General features: G+C 46.2%; 9 protein-coding genes across 9 annotated transcripts; 4 read left to right on the forward strand and 5 right to left on the reverse strand.

Annotated features, from left to right (window-relative positions):
* Nucleotides 1–4072: 4072 nt before the first annotated feature.
* Nucleotides 4073–5711, forward strand: N7529_000743 (C2H2-type zinc finger protein; the record flags this gene model as incomplete). Its single annotated transcript, XM_057236274.1, has 3 exons — nt 4073–4140; nt 4190–4842; nt 4945–5711. 3 exons carry the CDS (start codon nt 4073–4075, stop codon nt 5709–5711), a joined length of 1488 nt encoding a protein of 495 aa, XP_057103077.1.
* A 1205-nt stretch (nt 5712–6916) lies between these two features.
* Nucleotides 6917–7459, forward strand: N7529_000744 (uncharacterized protein; the record flags this gene model as incomplete). The annotated part of the gene is made up of 1 exon (XM_057236275.1): nt 6917–7459. One exon carries the CDS (start codon nt 6917–6919, stop codon nt 7457–7459), a length of 543 nt encoding a protein of 180 aa, XP_057103078.1.
* Nucleotides 7460–8103: 644 nt separating this feature from the next.
* Nucleotides 8104–9327, reverse strand: N7529_000745 (agmatine deiminase family protein; the record flags this gene model as incomplete). Its single annotated transcript, XM_057236276.1, has 1 exon — nt 8104–9327. One exon carries the CDS (start codon nt 9325–9327, stop codon nt 8104–8106), a length of 1224 nt encoding a protein of 407 aa, XP_057103079.1.
* Nucleotides 9328–12469: 3142 nt separating this feature from the next.
* Nucleotides 12470–13240, reverse strand: N7529_000746 (uncharacterized protein; the record flags this gene model as incomplete). The annotated part of the gene is made up of 1 exon (XM_057236277.1): nt 12470–13240. One exon carries the CDS (start codon nt 13238–13240, stop codon nt 12470–12472), a length of 771 nt encoding a protein of 256 aa, XP_057103080.1.
* A 1079-nt stretch (nt 13241–14319) lies between these two features.
* N7529_000747 (MFS transporter) lies at nt 14320–15899 on the reverse strand (the record flags this gene model as incomplete). The annotated part of the gene is made up of 4 exons (XM_057236278.1): nt 14320–14859; nt 14910–15550; nt 15602–15659; nt 15783–15899. 4 exons carry the CDS (start codon nt 15897–15899, stop codon nt 14320–14322), a joined length of 1356 nt encoding a protein of 451 aa, XP_057103081.1.
* A 254-nt stretch (nt 15900–16153) lies between these two features.
* On the reverse strand, nt 16154–16348 carry N7529_000748 (uncharacterized protein; the record flags this gene model as incomplete). The annotated part of the gene is made up of 1 exon (XM_057236279.1): nt 16154–16348. One exon carries the CDS (start codon nt 16346–16348, stop codon nt 16154–16156), a length of 195 nt encoding a protein of 64 aa, XP_057103082.1.
* A 1379-nt stretch (nt 16349–17727) lies between these two features.
* On the forward strand, nt 17728–18762 carry N7529_000749 (urate oxidase; the record flags this gene model as incomplete). Its single annotated transcript, XM_057236280.1, has 3 exons — nt 17728–17864; nt 17924–18570; nt 18638–18762. 3 exons carry the CDS (start codon nt 17728–17730, stop codon nt 18760–18762), a joined length of 909 nt encoding a protein of 302 aa, XP_057103083.1.
* Nucleotides 18763–19187: 425 nt separating this feature from the next.
* N7529_000750 (mitochondrial 54S ribosomal protein uL13m) lies at nt 19188–19899 on the reverse strand (the record flags this gene model as incomplete). The annotated part of the gene is made up of 3 exons (XM_057236281.1): nt 19188–19312; nt 19457–19817; nt 19879–19899. 3 exons carry the CDS (start codon nt 19897–19899, stop codon nt 19188–19190), a joined length of 507 nt encoding a protein of 168 aa, XP_057103084.1.
* A 377-nt stretch (nt 19900–20276) lies between these two features.
* On the forward strand, nt 20277–21118 carry N7529_000751 (40S ribosomal protein uS9; the record flags this gene model as incomplete). The annotated part of the gene is made up of 4 exons (XM_057236282.1): nt 20277–20322; nt 20393–20415; nt 20624–20695; nt 20828–21118. 4 exons carry the CDS (start codon nt 20277–20279, stop codon nt 21116–21118), a joined length of 432 nt encoding a protein of 143 aa, XP_057103085.1.
* Between the last annotated feature and the right edge of the window lie 4597 nt (nt 21119–25715).

Here is a 25715-nt window from a genome sequence, read left to right on the forward strand (position 1 = left end):
ACCCATATATTCGAGAAAATGATCCACAGAACACATGGGGAACTGGAGCAGATGGAGAATTCTGCTCTGACATCGTCAACCTCATCAAAGTCAATTCTAAAGTCAACATCAAACCTTCTTTTGCAAATACCAATACCATCCACGGAGTAAATAAAAATAAAATAAAACAATGCAAGTAAGATCTCCGAGGACCTTGCGGAAGCGCGCTACTCCCCTCTGGGCCTTGACTACATAAGTCGGCAGCCTATGAGGTCGGTGGCGGTGCGATCCTCTCACCTAATGGAGCATGTGCAGGCCTCTGATTGGCTCCAGGGATTCCTGAAACTCGACGATCCGGACTTGGCTTTGATGTATTTCCGGCCTGTGCCGGGATGGCTACCTTCCATCGGATGTTGACGAGAGCTGTGTTGGGTAGGTTGGCCCGTAGAGATCGTGTAGACTACCATCTCGGGATATGCTTTTTTTGTTTTGTTAGTCAACCTGCGTGGTACTTTTACTATCATTATTTATTCATTATTCATTTCTGATTCAAATTGTATATTGTTCGTTATGCTATATTTCGTACCACGTGAGATCCTACCAGTTCTGCAGGGATGGAGACTGGGGCGGGATCTACGTGATCTTGCGCGCTCTATCTTGCTCCTACGCATCTGGGTTGCTAATTCTGTCTCTTTTATAAGCATAGGGAAAAATTTAGCCTTATTGGCGGGCCCCATCTCAGTCGGCAGTGGGTTTCCTTGTATATGTATTGTACTATTGTAATTCGAACACTTGATCAAGGCCAAGCTTTCTACAGGAAAAAGAATATATCTTCAGATCTTGAGCACTGGGCAGTACTAGCTAATCACACTCGATAGTAACAATAGCTTTAGTATCTACAGTGTAAGTCTCAGTCACGTCCAATTCCACACAAACTGAAATGACCCCTGATCTGGTTCAAAATTCAGAGACTCGGCAAAAGCCTCACCGTACTTTGCGAACCGTTTCGGGGGCCGGTGTGGGGGTCATTAATTCCCGGGACTGATGCCGAGTAAAGAAAATTATTAGTATTCGAGGTATTTTTTTGCATTTTGTTAGAAGAACGACCTGCCACTTTGAACACACCGCGTGTAATGGCGTTAAGCCACAATATCTACCTGGGTAAAATTTTCCCGGGATTGAATATATATTACATAGAATGAGAAGGAATAAGAAAGTCCATACAATATACAACATGCAGCTAATTTGTTCTAATGAAAAGGTACATGAATCGGTGTCTAGGTACGATTGATTGTGTGATACACAGTATTGAAGGATCGGTATCTGTACTTGATCGGTGTGTATACATGCCGAGGTGAGACAAAATGGAAGGTTAAGCGAGCGAGTGGCCTGCCTGTTATGTCGTAGCTTGGATTTGGATTCATTCTCGCCCCCTTGGCGGAATTTTATTTCAATTCTCACAATAATAATGTTACACTTTTTGACAACATCGTGAGAGAAAAAAAAAAGGTGAAGTCAGGTGGTCAGATCAATATTTCTGCAGAACCCTGGTCGAAGCCTTCCAGGTCCACAATCGAAGCGGGAGAAGCTCTTGCGAAGGGGTGGAGAAAGAGGGGCATGGATATTGCGGAATACAGATCATCTCCGAGATAAAAGGTACATTATACAATATCGTATATATATCTACAGATGTAGGTATATAGTTTCAAATCGCTATCTACCTAATGTACCTAATGCAGTTATAAGATCGGATATATTTGACCACGTAGTGGGATGACCCTGATCTGAAACCATTTAGGTATTGTACTCCGTACCATAATAATATATAATAAAATCCCGTTACTCGGTCGAGATCTCGGATTAATAATAATAAGAAATCTGCATGCAAAAGTACGCAAACCTGCATCAGCCTATGTCAGGCCACGGAAGTAGCCACGTCCAATAGGGGAAACCCCCTGAATGCCAATTTTGTCCAGAGCATTCCTGTTTCTTTGATGTACCTGGTACAATAATAACATAAACCAGTTGAACGCGCCGAAGACCTAGGCAGCAATAGTACTCCATAGGACTCGACAAAATAGACTTAGACTATTATTGGATCAACAAGCTAAGTTCAATACTGCGGTTTCACAATTACGACTTAGCTCCAACTCAGTGCGGAATTGAGTGCGGAACATCAGGCGGCTACAGCGCATCCACCAAAGTATGTAGGGCAACAATGCATGGCCGTTAGTTAGTTACAGAAGTACGGTCGGACATCTCTAGGCGGGCCTGAGAACCAACCCCTCCTCTTTCTCTCCCTCGATGTGCAATATACATCCGGGCTGCATGCAGGAGCAGCCATGCGGCAGTCAAATGCATGTTGAGGTCTTGCTATCACGGAGCTCGATGTGACGGGGCTCATCCCGAACTTCTAGGATGACGTGATTTAAGAGATCAATGCAATGTCTGACGTCGACTAAACTATAGATAGTTTGTAAGTATAATCAAGAGTGATGTCCTCTCTTAACTATAGTATTCTCTACTATTATTATTGATAGTTATCTAAGATCTCATCTCATGTCACTTGCGGGGCTTGTCAGCCACTGCGGAGCCCAACAAAGGGAGAGCCAGGGTCACCGATAATCCACCCTCGGGGAGATGGCTCCATCCCCCAAATATCAAAAGATCGACTCCAACATCCAGTATCCAATATATGTTGCAAGGTCAAAATGAGTTCAGCTTGAAATGTACAACACATTCATTTAGCTTTGGGATGTTCGGCCAATCGATTTCCGGTAACCGCCGCGATCGGAGGCATCTGGCCAAGAATTGGGCCCTGAATGCAGCATGTGGCAGTGAGCCTGCATTTTCATGTTTGATTACAGGTAATAATCTGATAGCATATATTATGATTTACGAGTTCAATTGGTGCATTGATGCATTATAATATAGGGATTATTATAATATTGTATTCTACCATTACATTATTACTATTGAACTACGTATACCAACCTCTCCGTACTGTTCGGGGCTTTATTATCATCCGTATACTTCGGTAGTGCGTCATCACTAGACGCGTAGGGAATAAAGGGAATTCAATTATGCCAACATGTTCATATGTAGGTATATTTAGGTACATATGTAATTGATCATGACCGCTTGCAATTGAAACTATTAAGCCAACGCATTGAAAAGCACAAACTAAAAGTTAACTACTATATCCTATTTCATTCTAGAATGTACGGAGTATCGTACCGCTATCGGGTGTCTGAGTTCGGAAGACGGCCGTAAGAAGCCAAAATATGGAAATGAAAAAAACCAATTACGTATTGAAACAACGATACAATCAAATACACTCCAATATTGGGGGGTTTTTTTTCTCACTTTCTTTTTTTTGAATTTTATTTTACACTATTTTCATTTTTTTTACAATTTTTTTCATTTTATAATTTTTTTTCTTACTTGTCGCCTCTTGCCTCCCCGAGGAACGATCGTCTTTTTTTTTATTTCACTCAAACCCGGTCTTCCGCCTTGAAATTTTCGTTTCTTCTCTTTTCGTGGTTCCCCTTTCCATATCTCTCAACTTGTGAATTACTTCCAATCTCTTCATCCGTTCTTTTACTATTTCCCTCTGTCAGAACGTCCAAAAGAAATTCACGTCTTCCAAATCTCAAGGATTATCATATCCTTGACGCGAAGCAGATCTCGGACTAGTTGTTTTTGTGCTGCGAGAGACCCACTTACACGCCCGCTTCTTCGGTGGATACAGAACCATCGACGCTGACAACGTGCGGATAAATCACCATCCAATTCTCTGGTGGGTGACCGTGGGGAATCTTTTTCAATTAAGCATTCTTCTCTTTCCTCTTCTCTAACACTTCCTCTTTCGTGTGGAGTCCAGTTGAATCCGAGACCCTGTGGTAACACCTCATTCCGCCTCGAAAAAAAAAAGATCTCGTCAAACAAGGAGCTTCCTCAAATTTCTCAAAGAAGAAAAAAAAAGAAGAAAAAAAGAACTTGACGAAAGTGAATTTTGAAGTTCGATGATTGAGTTACCGTGAACAATTTCCTCTTCTTCTACATCTCTACATCGATCTTCTCCCTGTCCACAATGGATCCCAGAAATCACCCTTCCCGTCCTCCCTCCACCAACAGTCTGCCTCCAGGCTCCACGCCCATGTCTTCGACTCCCATCTCGAGCATGCATATGCCACAATACTCGATGCAGCCTCAGTATCCGGTCTCGCAGCCGCACACCCCTCCCTCCTCTGCAGCCTCATCACGCTCAGTCGCCCGCGCCACACCACTACATGGGCCAGCCGTACCGACCCGATCTGTCGCGGTACCCTCCGTCAACTCACGATGTCTACGGGGCCTCGCAGGCCCCTATGATGCCGCACACGACTGTCGGTAGCCTTCCGCCATCGTCTCTGTTGAACCTTCCTAACCCTCAAACACAGGCGCATCAGCAGTACCCCCCTCCTCCCTCGAGCGTGCTTCCGCCCGCATCCACCGCTCAGAGCTACCCTCAGCCGATCGCCCCGGCACCCCCACGCGACCGTCGCCCGGATTTCAATGGCCTCCCCTCCGGTGCTTTTAGTTACTCCGATGGTAAGGGTTGGGGTATGACTCCTGATGTGAATGGCGCCAACGGTTCGCCCTACGCGAAGGAACAGCCACGCACGCAGGTCGTGGGCTCTCAGGGCCGTCGTGGCATCTTGCCGAGTGTCCCGGGCCGCGCGACTCCGGTCACCAATGGTGTCAATGGCACCGCGAAGAGCACCACTATTCCGGCCAAGGATGCGGATGGAAAATTCCCCTGCCCTCATTGCAACAAGACCTACCTCCATGCGAAGCACTTGAAACGCCACCTGTTGAGACGTGAGTTCACACAAACAAAAAAGGATTCTATTGGGATTTTCTTTCCCCTCACTATGAAATTTTCTGGCTAACCGACGCGTTTTTTTTGGCGTCTTTTAACAGACACTGGTGACCGCCCCTACATGTGTGTTCTTTGCAAAGATACTTTCTCCCGCAGTGATATCTTGAAGCGTCACTTCCAAAAGTGCTCGATCCGTCGTGGTAACCCCACCGGCGCGACTCACTTGTCGCACCCCCAGGCCCATTTGAAGCGGTCTCAGCAGCAAGCAGCTGCGGCTGCCGCGGCAAACCCTCCCAAGCCGCTTCAGGATGAAGTCAGTAATCCCGTCCCCCACTCCAATGGCGGTATGGGTACGCATTTCGATGGGGCCGTGAATGGCAATGGAATGGCTCATGGCCGTCCTGGCTACACGGAGCAGCAGCCGCTGGGCTTCACGATGCAGTCTGTCAATGGCATGAACGGTCGTCCCGGCGATGACGCGTTCTCCGCTGGCCAGGCGCACGCGAGAGCCTCGTGGATGGCTGCACCCAAGCAGAATCCGTATCTCATGCAGCCTGGTGTCGATGCCCATGGCCAGCAGCTGACGGTTGATCGTCCCCTTGAACAGGTAAAGCCCCACCATGACCACAAACCGGTTATGCATGGTCCCCCTTCACATCAACCGGGTGTTGACTGGAATTCGGTGTTTCAGCACGGTCCCTCCGACGGTTACATTAACCCGGTTTTCCCTCACTCCATGGCTGCCGGCCAGGAGCCGATCCACGCCCCCGTCGACCACGACCGCAAGTTCTACCCTGCCTCGACCGGCCCGGATAGCGGTATGAACGGACTGTACCTTGCTTCGACTACGCTGAGCGGAGACGGTTAGTTTTGACTCAGCTTTTTTTTTCTTTATTGGAATCCATCCTAACAATGATTACAGGTACCGTGCAGCCCGCGAGACAGTAGACGGGTTGAATTTGATCAAAAAGCCAGATGAATAACGAGACACGAGACTAAAAAAGCGATCCTGCGAGTTAAGGATAATCGACCCAAAAGGGGGGGTTTCTTCTTCTCCACGCCGTGGGTAGGACTATTGTTCTCCGCCTTCTCTTCAAGTGTTTCTAGGCCCATAGCTTCTCTGCTGGTGTCAAATCCACTTTTCGATTCTTTTCGATTCCAGCAACATACGCTTCCGTCAGTATTGACTCGCCCGGCGTTTCATGCTTCCATCCGGTTTCTTCTTCAATATGTCTATCCAATTTCTTTCTTATGATCCCATCCGGTGTGGGTGTGCATTCTTAAACAGTTGATTGCGAGTGTTGATTTTTGATTTTTCCCTGTTGAGGGCAGATGGTATGGTGGGTGGTTTGTTCGGCGTCCACAACAATAGACTTGGGCATGTGTTCATCTTTTTACAAGTTCGACAGCAGAAAGAAGAAAAGCACTTTTTTTATCATCTTTTTATGGGAAGGCTGTTGTCGAGTTTCTTTCCTTTCTTTTTCTTGCAGTTCATTCTTACCATGTCCTTTTATTTTGTCCTTTTTGTCCTATTTGTTTCTCTCTTGTCTGGTGTGTGCATTGCATGGCCTCTTCTGTAAAGTCGGCATGGCACGAACATATGTGTGCTTTGGGAATCCTTGAGGTGTGATTTAGGGTGTTACTTGTTTTTTGAGGGTTTTGACTGGAAAAGCAGCTAGAAATAGACTTATGATTGACCAGTTACGAGAGTGAGGGACCTCGGGAGTATTGTAAGGAAATTGTAAGAGAGATGAATCATTTGCGGGGAAACCCCATAGTCGAGTCAAAGATTAAAGTACATTGAGGACTAACTAAGTACATCATGTACACTAACGTTAAGTAGCGGAGAAAAGGAAGTAAAAAGACCATACACTATATACACTATGTATGCATATGTTAAAAACACCCGGGAACTTCCTGTATGAACGTCATGTCCATAATCCGTCAACTGTGATTGGAGCGTCTGCGGCATCGGGAACTTTCAAGGTTGAAATCGGGATCTTCTCACTCATTTACGTTCATCATCACTTATATCCACTTTCCCCATTGTAATTTCCCCAGCATCACCACAAAATGACCAGCAACCGCCCCTTCTTCTCCAACTTCCTAGCGGCCTTCCGCGCCCAGTCAACCTACAAGCCCTCAGCGCCAGCCCCACAAACTCTCACAACAGCCCAAATCTCCCAGAGCGCCCGCGCCATCGCAACAAAAGCCGCCAACTCCCAAGGTCCAACACATCCCACATCCACCTCACCCTCAACCTCCTCCCACCACCACCAACACCACCACACACACTCATCCACGCAAGCAACACCCGCAGGCCCTGTCCAAGGCCCGTCCCAAACCCAACACTACCACGCCGAACAATCCCAGACTTCCACATCCACATCCACCCCGATCCCGATCCGCAGCCCCGCTGATCGCCAGCGTCGCGGGAGCGACTCCTCCAGTGGGTCGGGTGGATTCCGCGATGCTATCGGCCCTGAGAAGTGGTATATTGGCGGCCGGACGCCGGCGGGCGAAGAGCGCTTCTATCGTCTCGGTATGGTTACGAAGGGGGGTGGACGGCTGGGTGGGTCGGGCAGGGTCGGCAGCATCGATCAGTTGAGCCTGTGATGGTTGTCAACAGCGGTCCTGGTGTTTTGCTGACTGGTTGCTGGCTCTGAGGGCTACGACCGGAGCTGAGTGGTTTGGGCCCTGCTGTGCTGTGATTCATCGCTTTTCTTCTCTTTTCTTCTCTCTTTTGTCTGGCGCATGGCATTACCGGGGGTCACTGGGATGGCGTTATTCTACTTTCTTTTGATACCTGGGTTGACCTGGGTTGGAAGTGAGAATCTGGGGTTTTTCTCTCCTTGGGGCTTTGATACAAAAGAAGCTCAAAAAAAGACATACATTTTACACTATGCTCTACATGATTTATGATCTGCTTGGGAACTGGGGGTTTGTTTCTTTTTCGACTTCTTGCTTTCTTCTCTCATCACTTTTCTCTGTCTATCTTTCATACTTCTTCAATACTTCCGGGCTTGTAGCCCGGGCTCGATAGCAAAATCAACATCACATGCTGTCAATTTACTCCGAGGATCGGCTCATTGCTACTATGTACTCTTAGATGTATAGTGCCAGTTTGGCCACCCATTTATGCTCGTTCTGTAGCCTCATTATAAGGTACTTTGAAGGCTTAGAGGTAGATACTATTGAAAAGTAATGATAGCGCTAGTATTGGAAAAAAGTATCAAGGATCAGTAGTTCTCTAACTTGCATCACAGAACCTGCTGCGTGACACAATGCAGCACACCCCCAGTCCTCGGCAAAGCGTTAACATCAACCTGCTTGACCTCTCTCTCAGGAACCAAGCTCTTGATCAATTCAAATGCCGCTGCATCCGCCTCAACATCCCCAAATGCAGGCATCACCAACCCACCATTAACAAAGTAGAAGTTCACATATGAAGCCGCCGGCGCCTCTTCCTCGCCCTCAAGGTCTCCCTTGACTAACTTCGGATCCGGCTCAACAACATCATGCACCTCAAAGCTGCGCCCGCGCGCATCAGTAGATTTCTCCAAAACCTCTCGAATCTCCTCGTAGATCTCCCATTCCACCTTCTCAGCATCAGGATGCGGCCGACAAACAACAACCACCCCAGGCCGAATAAACCTCGCCTCAGCATCAACATGCACGTCCGTAACATCAAGCCCAATGCGACCGGGGAACCAAACAAATGCACTAACACCCAGCAACCTGCTCAGCTCAGCTTCGATCTCCGCCTTCCCAAGACCGGGATTGCGCGCATCACCAATAATACTACTCTCCGTCGCCATGAACGTTCCCTCGCCATCGACCTCGATTCCGCCGCCTTCGAGCTTGAGATGCGTCTGCACCCGCGTAACAGGGTCATCGGTGCTTTCATTCTCGATAGCGAGCACCGCAGCCGCAAACGCCGTGTTCTCTTTCGTTGCGGCCTCGTCCATCACCGGCCAATCGGCATGCTGCGGGGACCTTTCCAGCGCAGCTGCCGCCGCAGCGGAGTTCGCACTCCCGTAGATACGTTCATCAGTCTTGTGGCCCCACTCGCAGAACTGGAAGTCGATTGCGTAGCGCGCCGTGTCCGCGGAATCCGCGCTGCGCACGTATACCGGGCCGGTGTCGCGGATCCAGCAGTGGTTTGTTGGTGCCGGGATGAGCGCTATGTTTGCTAGGTGGGCTGCGGGTGTGTGGGCCTTGCACTCGGAGAGGAGGGCCTCGGCGCTGGGGAGATCTTCTGGTCTGGTGTGGAGGCGGACGGGCTCAAAGGCGGCGATTGTGGTTGCCAGGTTGATTATCTCTTTTCTGGTTTTGAGGTGTAGTTCTGGGAAGGTGGAGCGGGCGGAGGGGAAACTGAGGAGGGTTGCTTTGTGGGGGCTGGTTTCTGATGGGTATATGTATTTCTGGTCCATTTTTAGGGCTTCTTGGTGTTTGATATGATAGATGTTGTTGGTTGGAGGCATTGTTGAGAAGAAGTTGGATATAGAATGTTGATAGTTTGGCATGTGACGTCGGATTGAGCTCTTGATTGTGTTAGATCACATGTGTGGAATTATAGCTCGGAGGGTATAGTTATACTTACGGTGATAGATGCAAGTCTTGGAGAAAGAGAAGTTGTCATGGCAAAAAGATATCAAGAGATTTGGGAGGTATTTATGTTAAAGAGCAAGATAGAAAATAGACGTGTACAAATACAAATATGGTGAATAGAAGGAGAGCTACATATGAGGTTAAAGAAGTGAGTGTCGTCTGTTCCTTCCTAAAACGGAAGCTCAAGTGCAGAAAGTCTATAGCGGTGGGCCAACCGTTTAATGCCTACATCGGTATAGCTTAGGTATATCTACATATGTAGATAGGTAGGACTAATACAATTAGGAATAGAATATGTAAATGTGTCTTTCCTCTTTTATCAAGTATATTGCTAATTGTAATTTTTTTTTTCTAATATTGAAACTTTAGATGATGTATTAGCAAACGGCCAATGGATCAGCATGTTGGTTGACCTAGTATCGGGAAATACCTGAATCATGAGCAATTACCTAACTAACCGGGCCTTACATTTTTTAGTAAAAGATAACGAACCCTCCGATAGATACCTTTATTAAAAATGTAAGGCCCGGTTAACTATTTGGTAAATTGCTCTGCAGCTGCTGATAATTTTCTTGTTTCAGTTATAATTCACTAAACCAAAAATGTTTTCACCAACTTAGCATGTTAGCTCAGAGGAACGAGCGTCGGGCTCATAACCCGAAGGTACGATTATCTGCCGTAATCACCATAAATTTCAAATAACTAACTTAAACAGGTCCCTGGATCGACACCAGGACATGCTATTGCTTTCCTTTTTTTTTTTTCGTAAAATCTTTTTGATCAATTATCATCACATATTTAGAGATTTTTTGAATTAGTTTACCGTTATATTTCTCGATTGAAGGGATTTTAGAGTCATCGAGTATTTCATTCAATTTTTTATAACCATGCTAGTGCTAGCGTGATGGTTGTTTCGATGCAGTAGGTTAGAACTGGCCTTGTAATACCGTACATTTTTCAGTAGTTAACTAATTGCTTCATGATGAAGGATCTCATTTCGCATGTACCTACCTAGATACAAATTTACTTGCTTTTTTGGCTTTAATAATAGTATTGCTCATTTGTTTCTACGATGTCTTTCTAAATATACATTATGCTAGCCTTCTTCTCGATCATCTCTACTCCCGGCATCAACATTACTGTGACTCGATGTAACTAGCTATTGAAGTGTGGTGCTAGTAGCCTCGATGACTCTCCTCATTTAGCACTAAGTCGGCAAAATTCTACCCTCTTCTAGCATATTAGCTCAGGGGAACGAGCGTCGGGCTCATAACCCGAAGGTACGATTATTTGCCTCAATTGCCATAATTTTCAATTAACTAACTTGACCAGGTCCCTGGATCGAAACCAGGATATGCTATGTATTCTTTTTTTTGTTTTTTCTTTTTTAACAAAAAAACTGGTCCTTTGTTCTACACACTTATATATAACCAGTAGAGAGTAATTTTATTTTACAATATTTTTGCTGGCTTTATTATTTAGTCTACATAATAATTCAAATACTCTTAAACATCTTATAGCTAATATAGATTATAGTAGAGTAATTGAATTAGCCTATAATATCAAAGTGGAATTCCTTGTATCTTTCAATACACCAAAAATCGATGTTTTTCTAATATTAAGTATGCTTCAATATCTTAATTTAGAAAGTTGAAAAGAGCTTCCAAAAAGGATCTACTTTTAAAAACAATAACAATTTTGTATTGTATACTCTAGAACCAATATAATAAGTAGCTTTTATATAACGTATTCGGTAAGCGAGTCGCCATTGTAAGCCAGTCGCCATCTTCAAAACACATAGTAAAAGCAATAAATTACAGTTCGATATCTTAACAACGGTAGTATATAGGGACTTTTCCTTACAGTCTAATACTTTTAAAGTGATAAATAGCCTCTTCAGGGAGTTTGAATAATTTTTTCAAACTAGTTATTAAGATATTTATATATCTAGATCACAACATTGTAATTTTCAGTAATATTTGAAATTTTAGTCACATCACTTCTCTATTGCCCTGAACTTATGTATAGAGCTGATAGTGCTTATCAATAGCTATCGACAAATAACAAAGTAGAATAGAAACGTGGCTGTTGAGGTCGAAATGCAGCATATACCGAGTATACTATGTGGTTGTGAGATGGCGACTGGCTTACAATGGCGACTCGCTTACCGAATACGTTACAAACCTCATACGAAAAATACCTGAAATCCGTATTTCATTTAAGGTGAGAAAATTGCCTGAGGTGAGAGACTAATGTGCGGAAGCGGGATTAGTCATATGGTAAGACCGCTATCTGGCCCTTTCGAAGATCTTTCTCGTAGAATTGTATGGTTTATGCTTGCACCGTCTTCACTCATCTAGCATATTAGCTCAGAGGAACGAGCGTCGGGCTCATAACCCGAAGGTACGATAGTCTGCCTCAATCTAGAAGACATAATCAACTAACTTAACCAGGTCCCTGGATCGAAACTAGGATATGCTATGTCTTTTCTTTTTCTTTTTTAAAAATTGGTCCCTTAATTTATACCTTTGTTTTTGAAACTGCCAGAGGGTTTTATTATTATGTTTGATATAAAGGACTGTCTAGGACCCTTGAAACGAAGTAGGGGGCCAATTTAAACTATGTATATATACGGCCGCTGGAAGATCTTTCTCCTAGAATTGTGCGCTAAGTACTAGTACAATCTGAGTGCTAAAACTCCTTATCAGGAGCTTTCCTTTCACCCGTCTAGCATATTAGCTCAGAGGAACGAGCGTCGGGCTCATAACCCGAAGGTACGATAATCTGCTTCATGAACCCACAAAAACAATTAACTAACTTGACCAGGTCCCTGGATCGAAACTAGGATATGCTATGTCTTTCTTTTTTTTTGTTTTTTTCTTACAAAAAATTAGTGCCCAAAAATCGGTCCCTCATTCTATACCCTTCTATTGACACAGCTGGAAGGTTTTGTTGCATTCAATATGAAGAAAGTCATATTTGAGACATTTGAAAAAAAGTAGGGGCCAATTTGAACTATGTATACACATGGCCTCTCGAAGATCTTTCTCCTGGAATCTTGCGCTTTATGTGCCAGCGCCTCTTAAATGTTAGACTCTCTTTTCGGGAGCATCCCTCCAGTACGTCCACAAGGGAGTTCATTTTTTTAACATTCAACTCTCCACCAGTAGTCAGCCATCCGAAGAAATCTCCGCTTGTGTTGTGACCCTTGACAGAGATGGCAAAGCGACTGGCAGGGTCATCTCTCCGCGCGTTGCAAGCATAGGCATGTGGATGAGGAGTTGCAGTCAATTCAAACCGAACAAAGACTTCGTCTCCATCATTGACCTTCAGCCCGAGCTTTCGAGAGATTGTAAATTGGTAACTTCCAATCCTTATCGTGCTGAGTTCCCCGTAGTGGCTTTCCCCGACAGTGGCCTTCTTACCAGACAAGTATGCTTGCAATTTGTCAGACTTCTTCTTCTCCCACGTTTGCTGTGTGTGCTGCTGTCGTATCTGATGAAGATCTCGATAGTATTGGCGAAGCTCAGGATCAGGCGAGTTGCGAATATCGTTGAAAGCATCACGATGATTCTCGGCCCATTGCCGCACGAGCGGATTCTCATGGAACAGAAATTCTTGAAAAGCGAGCCTCCCACCCATCGCGTCTGCGTTAGCAACTGCAGTGAAACCTTGCCACAATGGCAATGCGACATTGAGGTGACTGCCTGCCCAGAGATTGACGATACCTTCAGGAAGGAACTCTTCCAAGTGAACTCCTCTCAGTGTTTGGAAGACCAAACTCATTTACATTTCTTGCAGGTTCAGGAGGAGTTGGTCTTCTATGGTGGTAACAGCATCATGGACAGCCAGCGTAACAAAAACTGATTCCGTCTCAGCATCGGAGTTCCAAATCGTATAATGGAGCGAGGGTTGGCGTTTCGGACGATAGGGATTGTTGTGAATAACGATTCGCACGCAGAGCTCCATGGCTTGACCGACATACAGCCAGAAACAATCGGGCACGTTTCGTCGCCAAAGAATGTGCAAGTAGACCCCAGAATCTTTGGAATCTTCAAGGTTACCTCCTATCTCGATCATACTTGGAGTAGAATATTAATGCCCATTCAACTTTCCATATTCTGAAGGCATACCTTGAAAGGGTAAACTTTCCATTCTCGCAGATCTCTCTCACAGCCGGGGACAAGCTGCTCTCTAGGACAGATTCCAAGTCGCTTAAATCAAGTACTTTTGCATATCTTTCCCTGTATTTGAATTTAACCCGAGAAATAAGATGCCGTAAAATCAATGCACGATCGACAACCCCAAGGTTTTTGAGTTGAATGGGAGGAGTAGAAGGCCCAGTAGCCGCGACGCATGTAGAAGCTTGATCATAAAAAGGTGAGAGTCAGCAAGTGGCGCATTAACGCAAGCAATAAACAGCAAGATTAAGGATAACAAACCTGAGTGATAGGCTCTGAAGTTGTCAAGCAACTGTTGTCACGTAGCACAAATACAAACGTAGTTTGTAGCTGACAAACTACAGGTATGTGCCCATATTCATTCAATGGATACTCATTGACCGCATGTCTTTCGTTACACCAGAGGCACATGACTCGTGTGCAATTATCGCGAGAGTGACCGAAATTCCCACATTGTGTGCAAAAAGAGCAGAGACACTCATCATATCCCTCTCGTGCACAGTTATCGCATCCTGCATGTAGCTCGGTCATTGTAACCGTTTGTCATATGGGTGATTAAAGTACTCAATATCATAGTTGGACAGAGAATATTTTGAGTTGCTTGATTGGCAGTCCGATGGCACAGAAGAGAGCTCAAGATACTTTGAATAAAAAGTGCTGCCTAACTGAGTAACCTTTACCTCATTAAAGTCTTCTATCTTCCTCAATTTCACCTAACCACAACATCGGTATCGCAGTGATGGCTACCAAAACTCCCAAAGTGCCTGTCATCGCCCCCCATCCAAATCGATATTCTACGAATCCACCCCAAAGTGGTCCGAAGAAAACTCCTGCGAACTGGCACATGCTTTGCAATCCAAATCCCTGAGCTATTGCACCTTTAGGGCCCAGTACTCCAGGATTCTTGAGCTCCATTGCCGTGAGTGCCATTTGTGTCTCTACATACATTGCCGGTGCGCAGGCATGGATGAAAATGCCAGTGAGGAAAAGCAGTGCGACCAACAGAGCAATCTGCTGATTGGAATTATGTCCGACAAACCGCAGGCAGATGAGTGTCGGCGAGAGAAGAACAAAGCAACCGAATGATGCGTACCGAGCACCGAATCGGTCCGTGATAAAGCCGAACAAGGGCTCGAAGAAGGCTGGGACTGCCATCGGCAGGAAAATCAATCCCATGCCCAGAGCATTCCAGCCAAATGTCGTCTCGACAAAGATAGGGAGTGTCTGAAAATGATGATCAGCTCGTTCTTCTTCCGGCGTTGGGCCTAACATACCGCATCAAATGCAGAGAGCAAAAGGCCTTGGACTAGAAGTGCCCATGATGAGATCAGGACTCGGCGCTGCTTGAGCATTCGGAAGATAACAAAGCCTTTCCTTCGGACCTGTGGCTCACACGGCTCAACATGTGGAATGCGCGGCTCTGTTTCCACGTCCGACTCCAGGTCCCCATTCGTCTCGATCCACTGAGCAGCAACCTTCTTCTCGATCAACACCAGCCGCATCACTAAGTCGAGTACAAGAATGGGATACGCAAACCAGAATACGGCATCATACCCACCAGCGTTGTACACAATGCCTCCTAGGAACGGGCCTAGCAGGAACCCCGACGCAATTGCCGATCCCAAGTATCCTATCGTTTGACCAAGGCGTTCTTGCGGTACGGCATCACCGATGAGAGCAAAGGCTGCAACCACTACCAAAGCGCCCGCAATGCCTTGAAGCAGACGGGCTGTAACGAACCCGGCTATTGAATGCGATAATTGCAGGATCACCATGCAGCCAGCTAGCATGATCAGTGCTCCGATGAAAGGGAGTCGGCGCGTGCGGCCGCGGTCCACCAGGTAGCCGAAAAAGGAGCATAGCAACAAAGACGTGCCGGCCTCACACATGAGTAGTACACTGACCCAATATTCACCTGTTCAAGGCGTTAGTGAGAGTAGTAGATAATCCGCTCATAGGATCATACGGTGACTGTAGTCGATTCCGGCTCGCGTGACGAGCGCTGTCGGCATGACGGGAACTATCTGTCAAACGTTAATTCCGGCTCCAATTCGCAAAAAGCATACAAAGCTCACCATTGCATACAGCAGAAATTCCTGGTTCGGCCGACGTCAGTTGCGCGCTCACGATATAAGGACCGTACTTACTGTGAAGGTTGACATCCACACTGCTCCAACGATGAAGGTCGTTGAGGAACGTAGCTTCAACAGCCACGGGCGCCGCTTGCTCCTCGGGGTTCTCTTAAATTTTTGCAAGTCGAGCATAGTCGCGGTGGGTGATAACCAGACTGAATACTGATGACGACGCGAAAATTTACTGACAAGGATATTTCGTTCAGTCGATTTCGAGTTGAAATAATTCAATCCCTTCAAAGCATGGAGATAAAACAAGATCAGGTCTCATATGCCAGATAACATAACACCCAGGTAGGCAGGTGGAAGATCTTTTGATAAACAAGGAAGTCCTCTGTCAGCCCATTCTTTCTTGGGAACCAGCAAACACTCGCCTGATCTTCGCTCTATGAATCCTCTGCCCAATCATGGGATATCATGCACATGGCGTAGGGCTTGAAAATTGCGCACAGCATATAAGATTCGTCAGACCGACGTTGCAGCATGGCACCAGCCTCGGCCTCCGATTCGAGGGTTGCCATCCAAGCCGGAGATCGAGCTGCTTGGCGAGCCTTCTTATGTTTAACTTCCTTGCTCGGCATTCTCGAACAGGGAAATGATCAAATCTGCGGCCTACTTTTCGTCGTTCACGGTATCTGGCTTTTATGGAACTTAGGTTTCATAGTCTAGATCGGTCGAAATAGTATAAAAGCCCTTCTGTATTACCCGGGCATAGAAAACCGACTTTGTACCCTGGAGATCTTGTTTCTTGGCTACCCAGACGTGGTGGCGGTGCGGCTGGTCTCATGAGAGGTCTCGGACAATATTGCAACTCGTGTAGGGGCGACTAGAGTCCATCATAAGCAGTCAATTGACCATAAGATTAGTCAGTGTGTACTACTATTCTATGTCCGCATATGCGGTGACAGGATGCGTGGACTTGCATTTCCCCGTCGCAGCGTGTACCTACAACAGACAATTGTGTTTTCCATGTGTTCTGAGGCGCTTCTTCTACCGAACATCGGTAAAGATATCAGCATACCTCCGGGCGCTGATAATAAGAAGTGGCTCCCCCCGAGTAGAACGACATTCTTTAATGTATGGCATATCAGGATCGTGCGTCCACAAACTTGTTTGAAAAGCGCGCAAGATGTTGATCAGCCTTCGGAATTGTGATAGTGACAACCTTAACTCCGAAGTATGCTCGGGGTAGGAAGTACGTATGAGAACCACATAGGTACCACAAAGAAGACAATACTCGTATTCAGGACGAGTCAACGTACAGGATGTCACGTTTTCTCCCCGCACTGTATCACCAGCCGCGAGAGGCTGCATGTTCTCGTCATGTTCTCACAAGGTCAAATGGCAGTAAGCAGAAGCATTCATTGTCAGCGGTGAAATCTCAAGTTGGCGCAACTCTCCGCGCCGGGTCCATAGTGGAGGTCGCCGGGCTGGCACAAGTGGGGAGTTCGGGATTTCAAAATACACATATAACCACCAGATCATAAGTTAAAGGGATTTGAAGAAGTTGGGGGTTGAGGTTATTATGCTCGGACGTCGGTAATTCGGGATTCGGACATGGAATGTTAATCATACAGAATGGTAAATCTCCACACGCGGTGCGGCTCATGGCCCGAAGTCTGGGGATGCCAAGGGGATTGCATTTTTCGTTTCTTTTAGGGAAGATGAAACGATAGGATGAAACGAGGGTGTATGTGTTATGTGTTGTGTGTTAGGGCCTGGAAGTGCCCAGGTCTGTAAGGTGTGCAAGTGTCAGGCCATCTATCGCAGATAAGATCGGGATTTGGAGAAGGCGGCCACTCGCGGCCATCGGAGGTGCCCGACAGCTATTCTTCATTCCACATAAATAAGACTGCTCCTGTTTAGCTGGTAGTTTTGAAAATTCTCTAGTTCTCCAGTTCTCCATCTAACTTCAAAGACTACCTCTTCCCCCATTTACTCTCTTAAATCACATTTCATCATGAGCTCATTGGCAGCTGCGCGCTACGGCAAGGACAATGTCCGCGTCTACAAGGTTCACCGCGATGAAAAGACCGGTGTTCAGACTGTCGTGGAAATGACCGTCTGCGTTCTTCTGGAGGGCGACATTGAGACCTCGTAAGCTTTCAAAACCCTTATCGCACCCAAACTTGAAGCTAATCCGAACTTCCCCACAGCTACACCAAGGCCGATAACAGCGTTGTCGTCGCAACAGACTCGATCAAGAACACAATCTACATCACAGCGAAGCAGAACCCCGTAACTCCCCCGGAGTTGTTCGGCTCAATCCTGGGTACACACTTTGTCGAGAAGTACAGCCACATCCACGCGGCCCACGTTAAGATCGTGACCCACCGCTGGGTGCGCATGGACGTCGACGGCAAGCCTCACCCGCACTCCTTTGTCAAGCCGGGCTCTGAGACCCGCGACGTCCAGGTCGACGTCATTGAGGGCAAGGGTATTGATATCACCTCCTCTATCAACGGTCTCACCGTGCTGAAGAGCACCGGCTCCCAGTTCTGGGGCTTCCTGCGCGACGAGTACACTACCCTCAAGGAGACTTGGGACCGTATTCTTAGCACCGATGTCGCGGCCAACTGGCAGTGGCGCCGCTTCACTGGCCTCTCTGAGGTCAAGGCGCACTTCCAAAAGTTCAATGCTGCCTGGGAAGCTGCCCGCGCCATCACCCTCAAGACCTTCGCCGAGGAGAACAGCCCTTCAGTCCAAGCGACCATGTACAAGATGGGAGAGCAGATTCTGGCTGCCGCGCCTTTCGTGGAGACTGTTGAATATTCGCTGCCCAATAACCACTACTTTGAAGTTGGTATGTTTGACCCTTCCCCCTTCCGTTCACAGCATTCGTGGACCTGGACTAATCGCTGCATTTGTAGATCTCAGCTGGCACAAGGGCCTCAAGAACACCGGCAAGGATGCCGAGGTTTACGCGCCCCAGTCTAATCCCAACGGCCTTATCAAGTGCACTGTTGCCCGCGCTGGCCAGAAGGCTAAGCTGTGAATGCTCTCCACTCGGACTCTCGGAGAGCTCCGAAAAGAGCGTCAGCATAGTTATTTTCATTCCTGTACATATATCTACCTCTTATACCTCTGGGATAAGACTCCCTCCATCTCGAATCCAATGCGGTACAGCTATTTGCATAAAAGAACGATCCAGTGACCTGATTAGTAGAATATAATACGTGGTATTGTGATTGTATGTGCTATAAGTACATTTCAAGAGAAAGAACCGCATGCTCAAAAGTTGAAAAGTCTGGCCAATCAACATCGTAGATAATCAAAAGCAATATCCCAAATGGACTCCGCACCAATGCGCTTTTGCGGTTGGATCATAACATCGCAGGTGAATAGAATACAGACAGACACGGACCCGGTTGAGGTCGGTCTTGTAAAAAGACGACAGAATAGTAAAGAAGGGAATATGCTCTATGCAGTGGGCTTGGTAGCGGCCACCTTGAATGCCTCCTGCACTTCGGGTAGGTTGCCGATCACCGATTGGTTTCCGAACTTGACGATGTTCTCCTTGTAGGGGTGGGCAACGCCTTCGAAAGCTGTGCGATATGCTGTTAGTTGGGGTCAAGACCGAGACAGGTGAATGGTGAGAATGAAGTAGTCATGTAAAGTTCCTCGGAGGAATTGAACGATACATCCATCAATTCCACATGACCGGGAAGCAAATAACGTGCAGCACTTACTCTTCAAGCGAGCTAGGCGGGAATCCTGAAGACGGTTCTTGGGCAGCATGCCCCTGACAGCGCGACGCAGGACTTCACCACCACCCCATTTAGCAAACATCTGATCCATCGTCATGCTCTTCAAGCTACCGGGCCGCGTGTTATGAGTGTAGTACTTCTTCTGGAATCGCTTCTTTCCTGTCGTCTTGAGGTCATGGCATCCGACAACTACCACGTAGTCACCACAATCTGTCGAGGGATCGTAGATGGGCTTGTTCTTGCCCATGAGGACGAGGGCGATCGACGAGGCCAGACGGCCGAGGGAGCGTTCATCAGAACCGGCGTCGACATAGTGCCATGTGCGCGAGTAGGCGAGACGGGTCTGATGAGTGATTTGTTAGAGTTGGGGTTGCCCCGGAAGACTCCGCATTCAAGCTATTTACCTTGCCGACAAGTTGCGACATCTTGTTGATGCGGCGGAAAGAGGTATAGGTATCGGGGTGAGGTAGATTGAAGCAGTAACGATAGTGGAGTATTCAATTGAGAAAATCAGACGTGAAAAAGAGACAACACCCAAGTCCGACCGAGATAAATGATGATCTCAGCGTTCTCTGTCTTTTGCTTGTAGTCCCCAACCCGCGCCATCGAAGTTCTCCGGGTCATGTGACCAAGCCCTAAGTCTCGTGCCACACTAACCCCAAAGCGGAATTAGCGGCGCACACTAAGCGAAACCCGCACGGAAGGGCAAATCAGTGTGTATTGGGAATTCAGTGATCTCTTTTTCCATCTCCCTCGACAACACACTCCCTCCCCCACGACAACAAGGGCCATTTTATCCACCATGGCTTCCGTCCCGAGTGTGCAATGCTTCGGCAAGAAGAAGACGGGTAAGCTCTTTTTTTTGGGCGACATTTGAAGACTGATAGAATCCGTGCGCTAACATTTAATTTTCAATAGCCACCGCTGTCGCCCACTGCAAGGTATGATGACGCCTCTACCCCCCTCGGTCCCAATACGTTGTTTCGAAATATCTGGAAGGAAATCAGTCGACAAGGAATTGTGCAAAGGAGGAAAGAATCGGACATCGAAATTGAAATTTTTGGAAGGATATATACGAAACAACTCATTGCGCGACCATGGGGGTTAGACACATATTGAAATGGACAACATGCTGAGTGTTTATAACAGCAAGGCAAGGGCCTCGTCAAGGTTAACGGCCAGCCCCTCTCCCTGGTCCAGCCCGAGATCCTCCGCTTCAAGGTACGCACACGCTCTATCAACTTCCGCACCGCCAACGACAACGTGTATCCGCATCGAACTGCAAGCAACAATGGCAACGGGAGAAGCAACAAACGGAAATAATTTCTGACGATACATGTTCGAATTTTTTAGGTCTACGAGCCCCTCCTGATCGTCGGCGTTGACAAGTTCGCTGGTGTCGACATCCGTGTCCGTGTCACCGGTGGTGGTCACACTTCCCAGGTCTACGCCATCCGTCAGGCCATCGCCAAGTCCATCGTCGCCTACTACCAGAAGTACGTCGATGAGCACTCCAAGAACCAGCTCAAGCAGGCTCTTGCTCAGTACGACCGCACACTCCTCGTTGCCGACAACCGTCGCGCCGAGCCCAAGAAGTTCGGTGGTCGCGGTGCTCGCTCCCGCTACCAGAAGTCCTACCGTTAAATTTTTCTTCTCTTTTATACCTTATTACGCGGCGAAAAGGAAAAGAAAAGTTTACAACGGCAACGGGAAGGAAATGGAATATGGCTGTCTTCATCTGTTTTTTTACGACTCATTTCCATGACTTCTTGGTGGACTGGGGACTTCGGGAGGTGCCGGGGATGATATGTATTGAGCGGTTTTGGTTCGGTATGACCGCTCGTGCATGAGATCAGAGGACCGGGCTAGAGGTCTTTATGAATATGGCCTCTAGTCGTTGTGTTGGTGCCTTGTGTTGAGGATGGATATCCTATGTTTTTCACTGGCGCTGTCCTGCACGGCTGGAAAAAATACCTAGCATAGCCAGGAAAATCTACTCAATGATACTGGGTTTTATCTTGTTCAAATCTTTCTGTATGGAATATTCTAACGACAATATTGCTTTTTACCTCGACAGTGTCTGGTCAGTTAAGTGCGTCCATGTATGCTCCGAATATAAGCCCAACAGTCCAACAAATTAAGCGGCAATTTGACGGACATAGCAGACATCAAAAGACTAATCTTAGTGCAGGATTATGCATTATGATTTAACTGGTCTTTTCTACATTCTTGTACAAGAGTGAAACAATTTTGGCACTAGGCAAGGTGATTTGTTTTGAGTCTCGCCCGGGTGATACACATATCTTTCAATAATCTTGCTTCCCAGGTTCTTTCTTTTCATCTGTTCCTTGAGGTCCAGCCTTCCTATCGTCACAAAAATAGGACCAACTCCATCCCAGCTTCATCCCAACTGCATTCCAATTCCTTTCCAACTCCATGACCTTGTTCACACCAAGGCAAAATCCTCAATTCAAATCTTCCATTTGAACAATCCCTCTACAGCCGCGGAATTGAACTCAATTAGCATCAGATGTTCTTCAAACTTCGTCATTGGCCTCGGCTTCGGATTTATTCTGGCAGGTGTAGTTAATGGCTGACATAATATGCTATATTTAAGGTATTACCAACGCTTACATTGGTGCTACGAGTCTCCGTGCGGCTGTAAGCAAGCACAGGAGTCAAGGTCACACGTTCCTATGAAAACACTTTGAAAATTTAGCTTACTATATACGAGGTATTAGGGCGAGGAGGATGGCTTAGCTTTGAATTACTGTAGAATATTGTCAGCTAGAATCAGGACGAAAGTATACTTGTGAGATTGACCAGCACTCTTGTTCTGCAGTTGATCGATTCCCTCTGGAGCTGTGAATTTGCACTTAAAAAGCATCAGATGTTCTTTTTTCTCGTCATAGGCTGAAGCCTCAGATCAAGCTCTATGCAGTATGCAATTGAACCATCATGTAGCTATATATGAGATGTTGCCAACGCCCACACATGTGCTAAGAGTCGCCGCGTAGTTGTATTCAACCACCGGACTGAAAGGCACATGATCCTCGAGCACACTTTGAAAAGTTAGTGGGGTACATACGCAAAGGGAGTGGGGTTACTTAGCTAGATTCAGGACATGTATGGTAGTAATATTGACTGCACTGTTGTTTCGCAGTTGGTCGATCCTCTCTGGAGCACTGAAGATGAACTCAAATTACATCAGATTTTCTTTGTTTTCGTCATAGGCCGAAGCCTTGGATTTTGATCAAATGTAGGCCACAATTGAATCATCATATAGCTATAATTGGGATGTTACCAACGCTCACATATGTGCTAGGAGCCCCCGCACGGTTATAATCAACCACCGGACCTAAGCGAGACGGGAAAGGCTAGCAAAGTACATATAGAACATTGATTTGGGATGAAGTACCTTTGAATCAATCTAGAATAGCGACGGCCAGATCCAAGACGAATATATAGTCGTAATGTTGACCAGCGCTGCTGTTTCCTGCCGTGGATCGATCACACATCGTATTTCCTTGAATAAGCTCCATTGACCATGTTTTTCGTTCAAAGAGGTGTAAAAGAATGTCGCTATCTTGCAAGATGCTTTAATTTTGATAAAGAGACCAAGAAAACGTGCTCGAAAATGCACAAGACAGGAGAACGCGGGCCTTCATGGAACAATAAAAAGAGTTAGCATCAATCTTCCAAGAGTAGTATAAAAACAACCTGTTAGTCGATTGATGGGGTTTCCATTCTCTTCAGTCTCGAATCAACATGCAAATGTGTGAAGCACATGTACTCGAGACCACGGATAATGCTGCCCAATTGATCTCGCACTCGGATATTGTTTTCTTGTATTGTGACCAAGGGCCCAGGTCACTTAACATGAGGTGATGATCATCATTGGTCAGTTGTTGAATTGGCCCAGTACTAGGATTCAGATAAGGGAATGCAAGAAAATCATACCTGTATAACTATAGCACTGAAATAAACGCTGATGATGTGTGACCTAGATTGAGTGATTGATGCAAGCGTCAGCACATGGTATCCTTTATGATTCTGTAACAAAAGCCTTGAAATTAGCCTCGAATTTAAGCTCCCCTTGCCCATTCGTTGAATCTTGCATCATATTGCTTTTCTCTTTTCACTGTGTTCTTCGGTCTCATGGAGCTTCCGATAATCACTCAAAGAGTAGTATCTAAGTAATCATTCAAGGTCCATATACATCGATTGGGTCCGTGAGGCTCCATGGCAGTCATCTCAAGACATACCTTAGTGTGATACATCTAGATATATCGACAGTGTCGGCAAAAGGTTTTCAGCACTAGAATCACGAGATCTATCAGATCCCACTGCATCTAGGTGATTTGTGAATGTTTCCTCAGCATGGATGCTTGTTCAAGTTTTCAAGGCCTTTTTTTCAGTCAGGCTCTCGACAGTCGCTTCAAAGCTGTTTATTTTGGATGCTCGAGGTAGTAACACCCAACTCGCATTGAGACTGGGAATTGAACGGTCAGCAACATAGTTCAAAGAGCCACGTGAGGAAAGCGATGTGATAATGTCAAAAATTCGATGAGTCTTCTCTTGCCTCCGATAAAGTAGTAGTTATCTCATTGTGTCCCATCTGGCTTTGATTTCCAGAGGGTCACTTCGACTTGTTCTGATCTCTCTTCATGTGCGATTGATAATACACTAAATTTTGGTTGATTCCATGATAGATAAGGATCTCAAGTCTTACCTGTGTATGAAAATGAAAGGCACTGAACACTCCAAAGGTATTAGCGAGGAAGTTCAACTGTAGCCAAAAACAAATCGAACCGTGAGATCAATGGAAGCATAATATATGCTCCATGCGGTGTTGCATATGCCGTATGCTCATTCTTTTCGGATTATTTACCTGTAGTGCAATTAAGTGTCACAGTTTGAGTTCTTGGATCCATCAGACATAGATTGGGCTCTTGGGGGCCCAGAAACCCATTTAAAATCGTACCTCTGTTGCTGAACAAGCAAATTTCCCGATATAAGTGTGTCCGAATGATCGATGGATAGGAATTATTGTCGGATATTTAGCTAGAAACCCAGTAAGTTGTAATTGTATCGAGGCATCTTCATGTGAACAGTCTGAAGCTATAGTCGAAAGCGAAGATGAGACGAAAGTCCTGTGTATTGTTTAATAGTTAGCGGCAGATCTTCAATGATAATGTCACAGGGGCATACCCTCATCTAACATTGTACCGAACAAGGGTTTGTTGGAACGACGAACCTCGCGGATCGTCAACGAAAGCTCACAACAAGTGTGCAGAGGCATTCAATAGCACTGTCTTGGTGAACCAAGCATATTTTGCCTCATTTCACATCAGACGGAGTGTTCTCAGCCCTATGAACCTTGCGGTTTTCTTAGCAGCACGTGAAGAAGTCATCATTTGTGAGATTGCGAATCCACCTTGTTGTAGGTATGTTTGTAGAGACACTCGGTTGTACTGAATCATGACCTATCATAGTAATCAGGGCCTAAATAATATGGAACTGTCAGTAAATAAAGCCACTAATAGCCTTGAAACCAAGGGCCATGGGGATTAGTAGTCTTTAATCGTCACATCAGGTAGACTCGGTTTCTTCGCGGATAATTCAGATTCTCAAACAATCATCACTTGTGACTCCCATATGTGTAGACTGCAAATGTGTAGTTGCAAACCTGAATCGAATTGTGTGGAGTCATATCTAAGCGTAGAGCCGATGTGAGCTGTATAGATATCGGGGATTGTTAGCAATGCCTTCATGTCACCGGGCTGGAAAGCTAGGGTACTGTTGTATGGCTCACATGAGATAACTTCATGCCCAGTAAGATGAATAAGGAACTATAGTTGTATGTTTGTCCCCGAGGTTCAACCGAGCGTTTTCAACTTCACACTAACCACTCAATCTAGCGCAAAAGGATATTTGTGAAGATCTGCGGCGGCTATGTACAGTCATGTATATGTATGAGGCTGCGGTAATCCTGTGGTATCAAACAACTGTTAGCCATTGAGACACCAATAGATCCCTGGTAGGAAAGAATCTGTATAAGTATTCCTCTCATTCTTGTTTATTGCGACTAACATAGAGTTGAATTCATATGTATAAAACCAGTTCCAAGAGACAGAGATAGACTGAAAACACGTACCAAGTGAGCAATGAAGCGATTGACAAAATTCTGGCGTAGGACGATGTGCGGCTAGTCGAGACAATAAAGGAAACATCATGTACC

Source organism: Penicillium soppii (genome assembly GCF_028829465.1).
Source record: "Penicillium soppii strain IBT 18220 chromosome Unknown utg000001l, whole genome shotgun sequence".
In the NCBI taxonomy this organism is placed as follows: domain Eukaryota; kingdom Fungi; phylum Ascomycota; class Eurotiomycetes; order Eurotiales; family Aspergillaceae; genus Penicillium; species Penicillium soppii.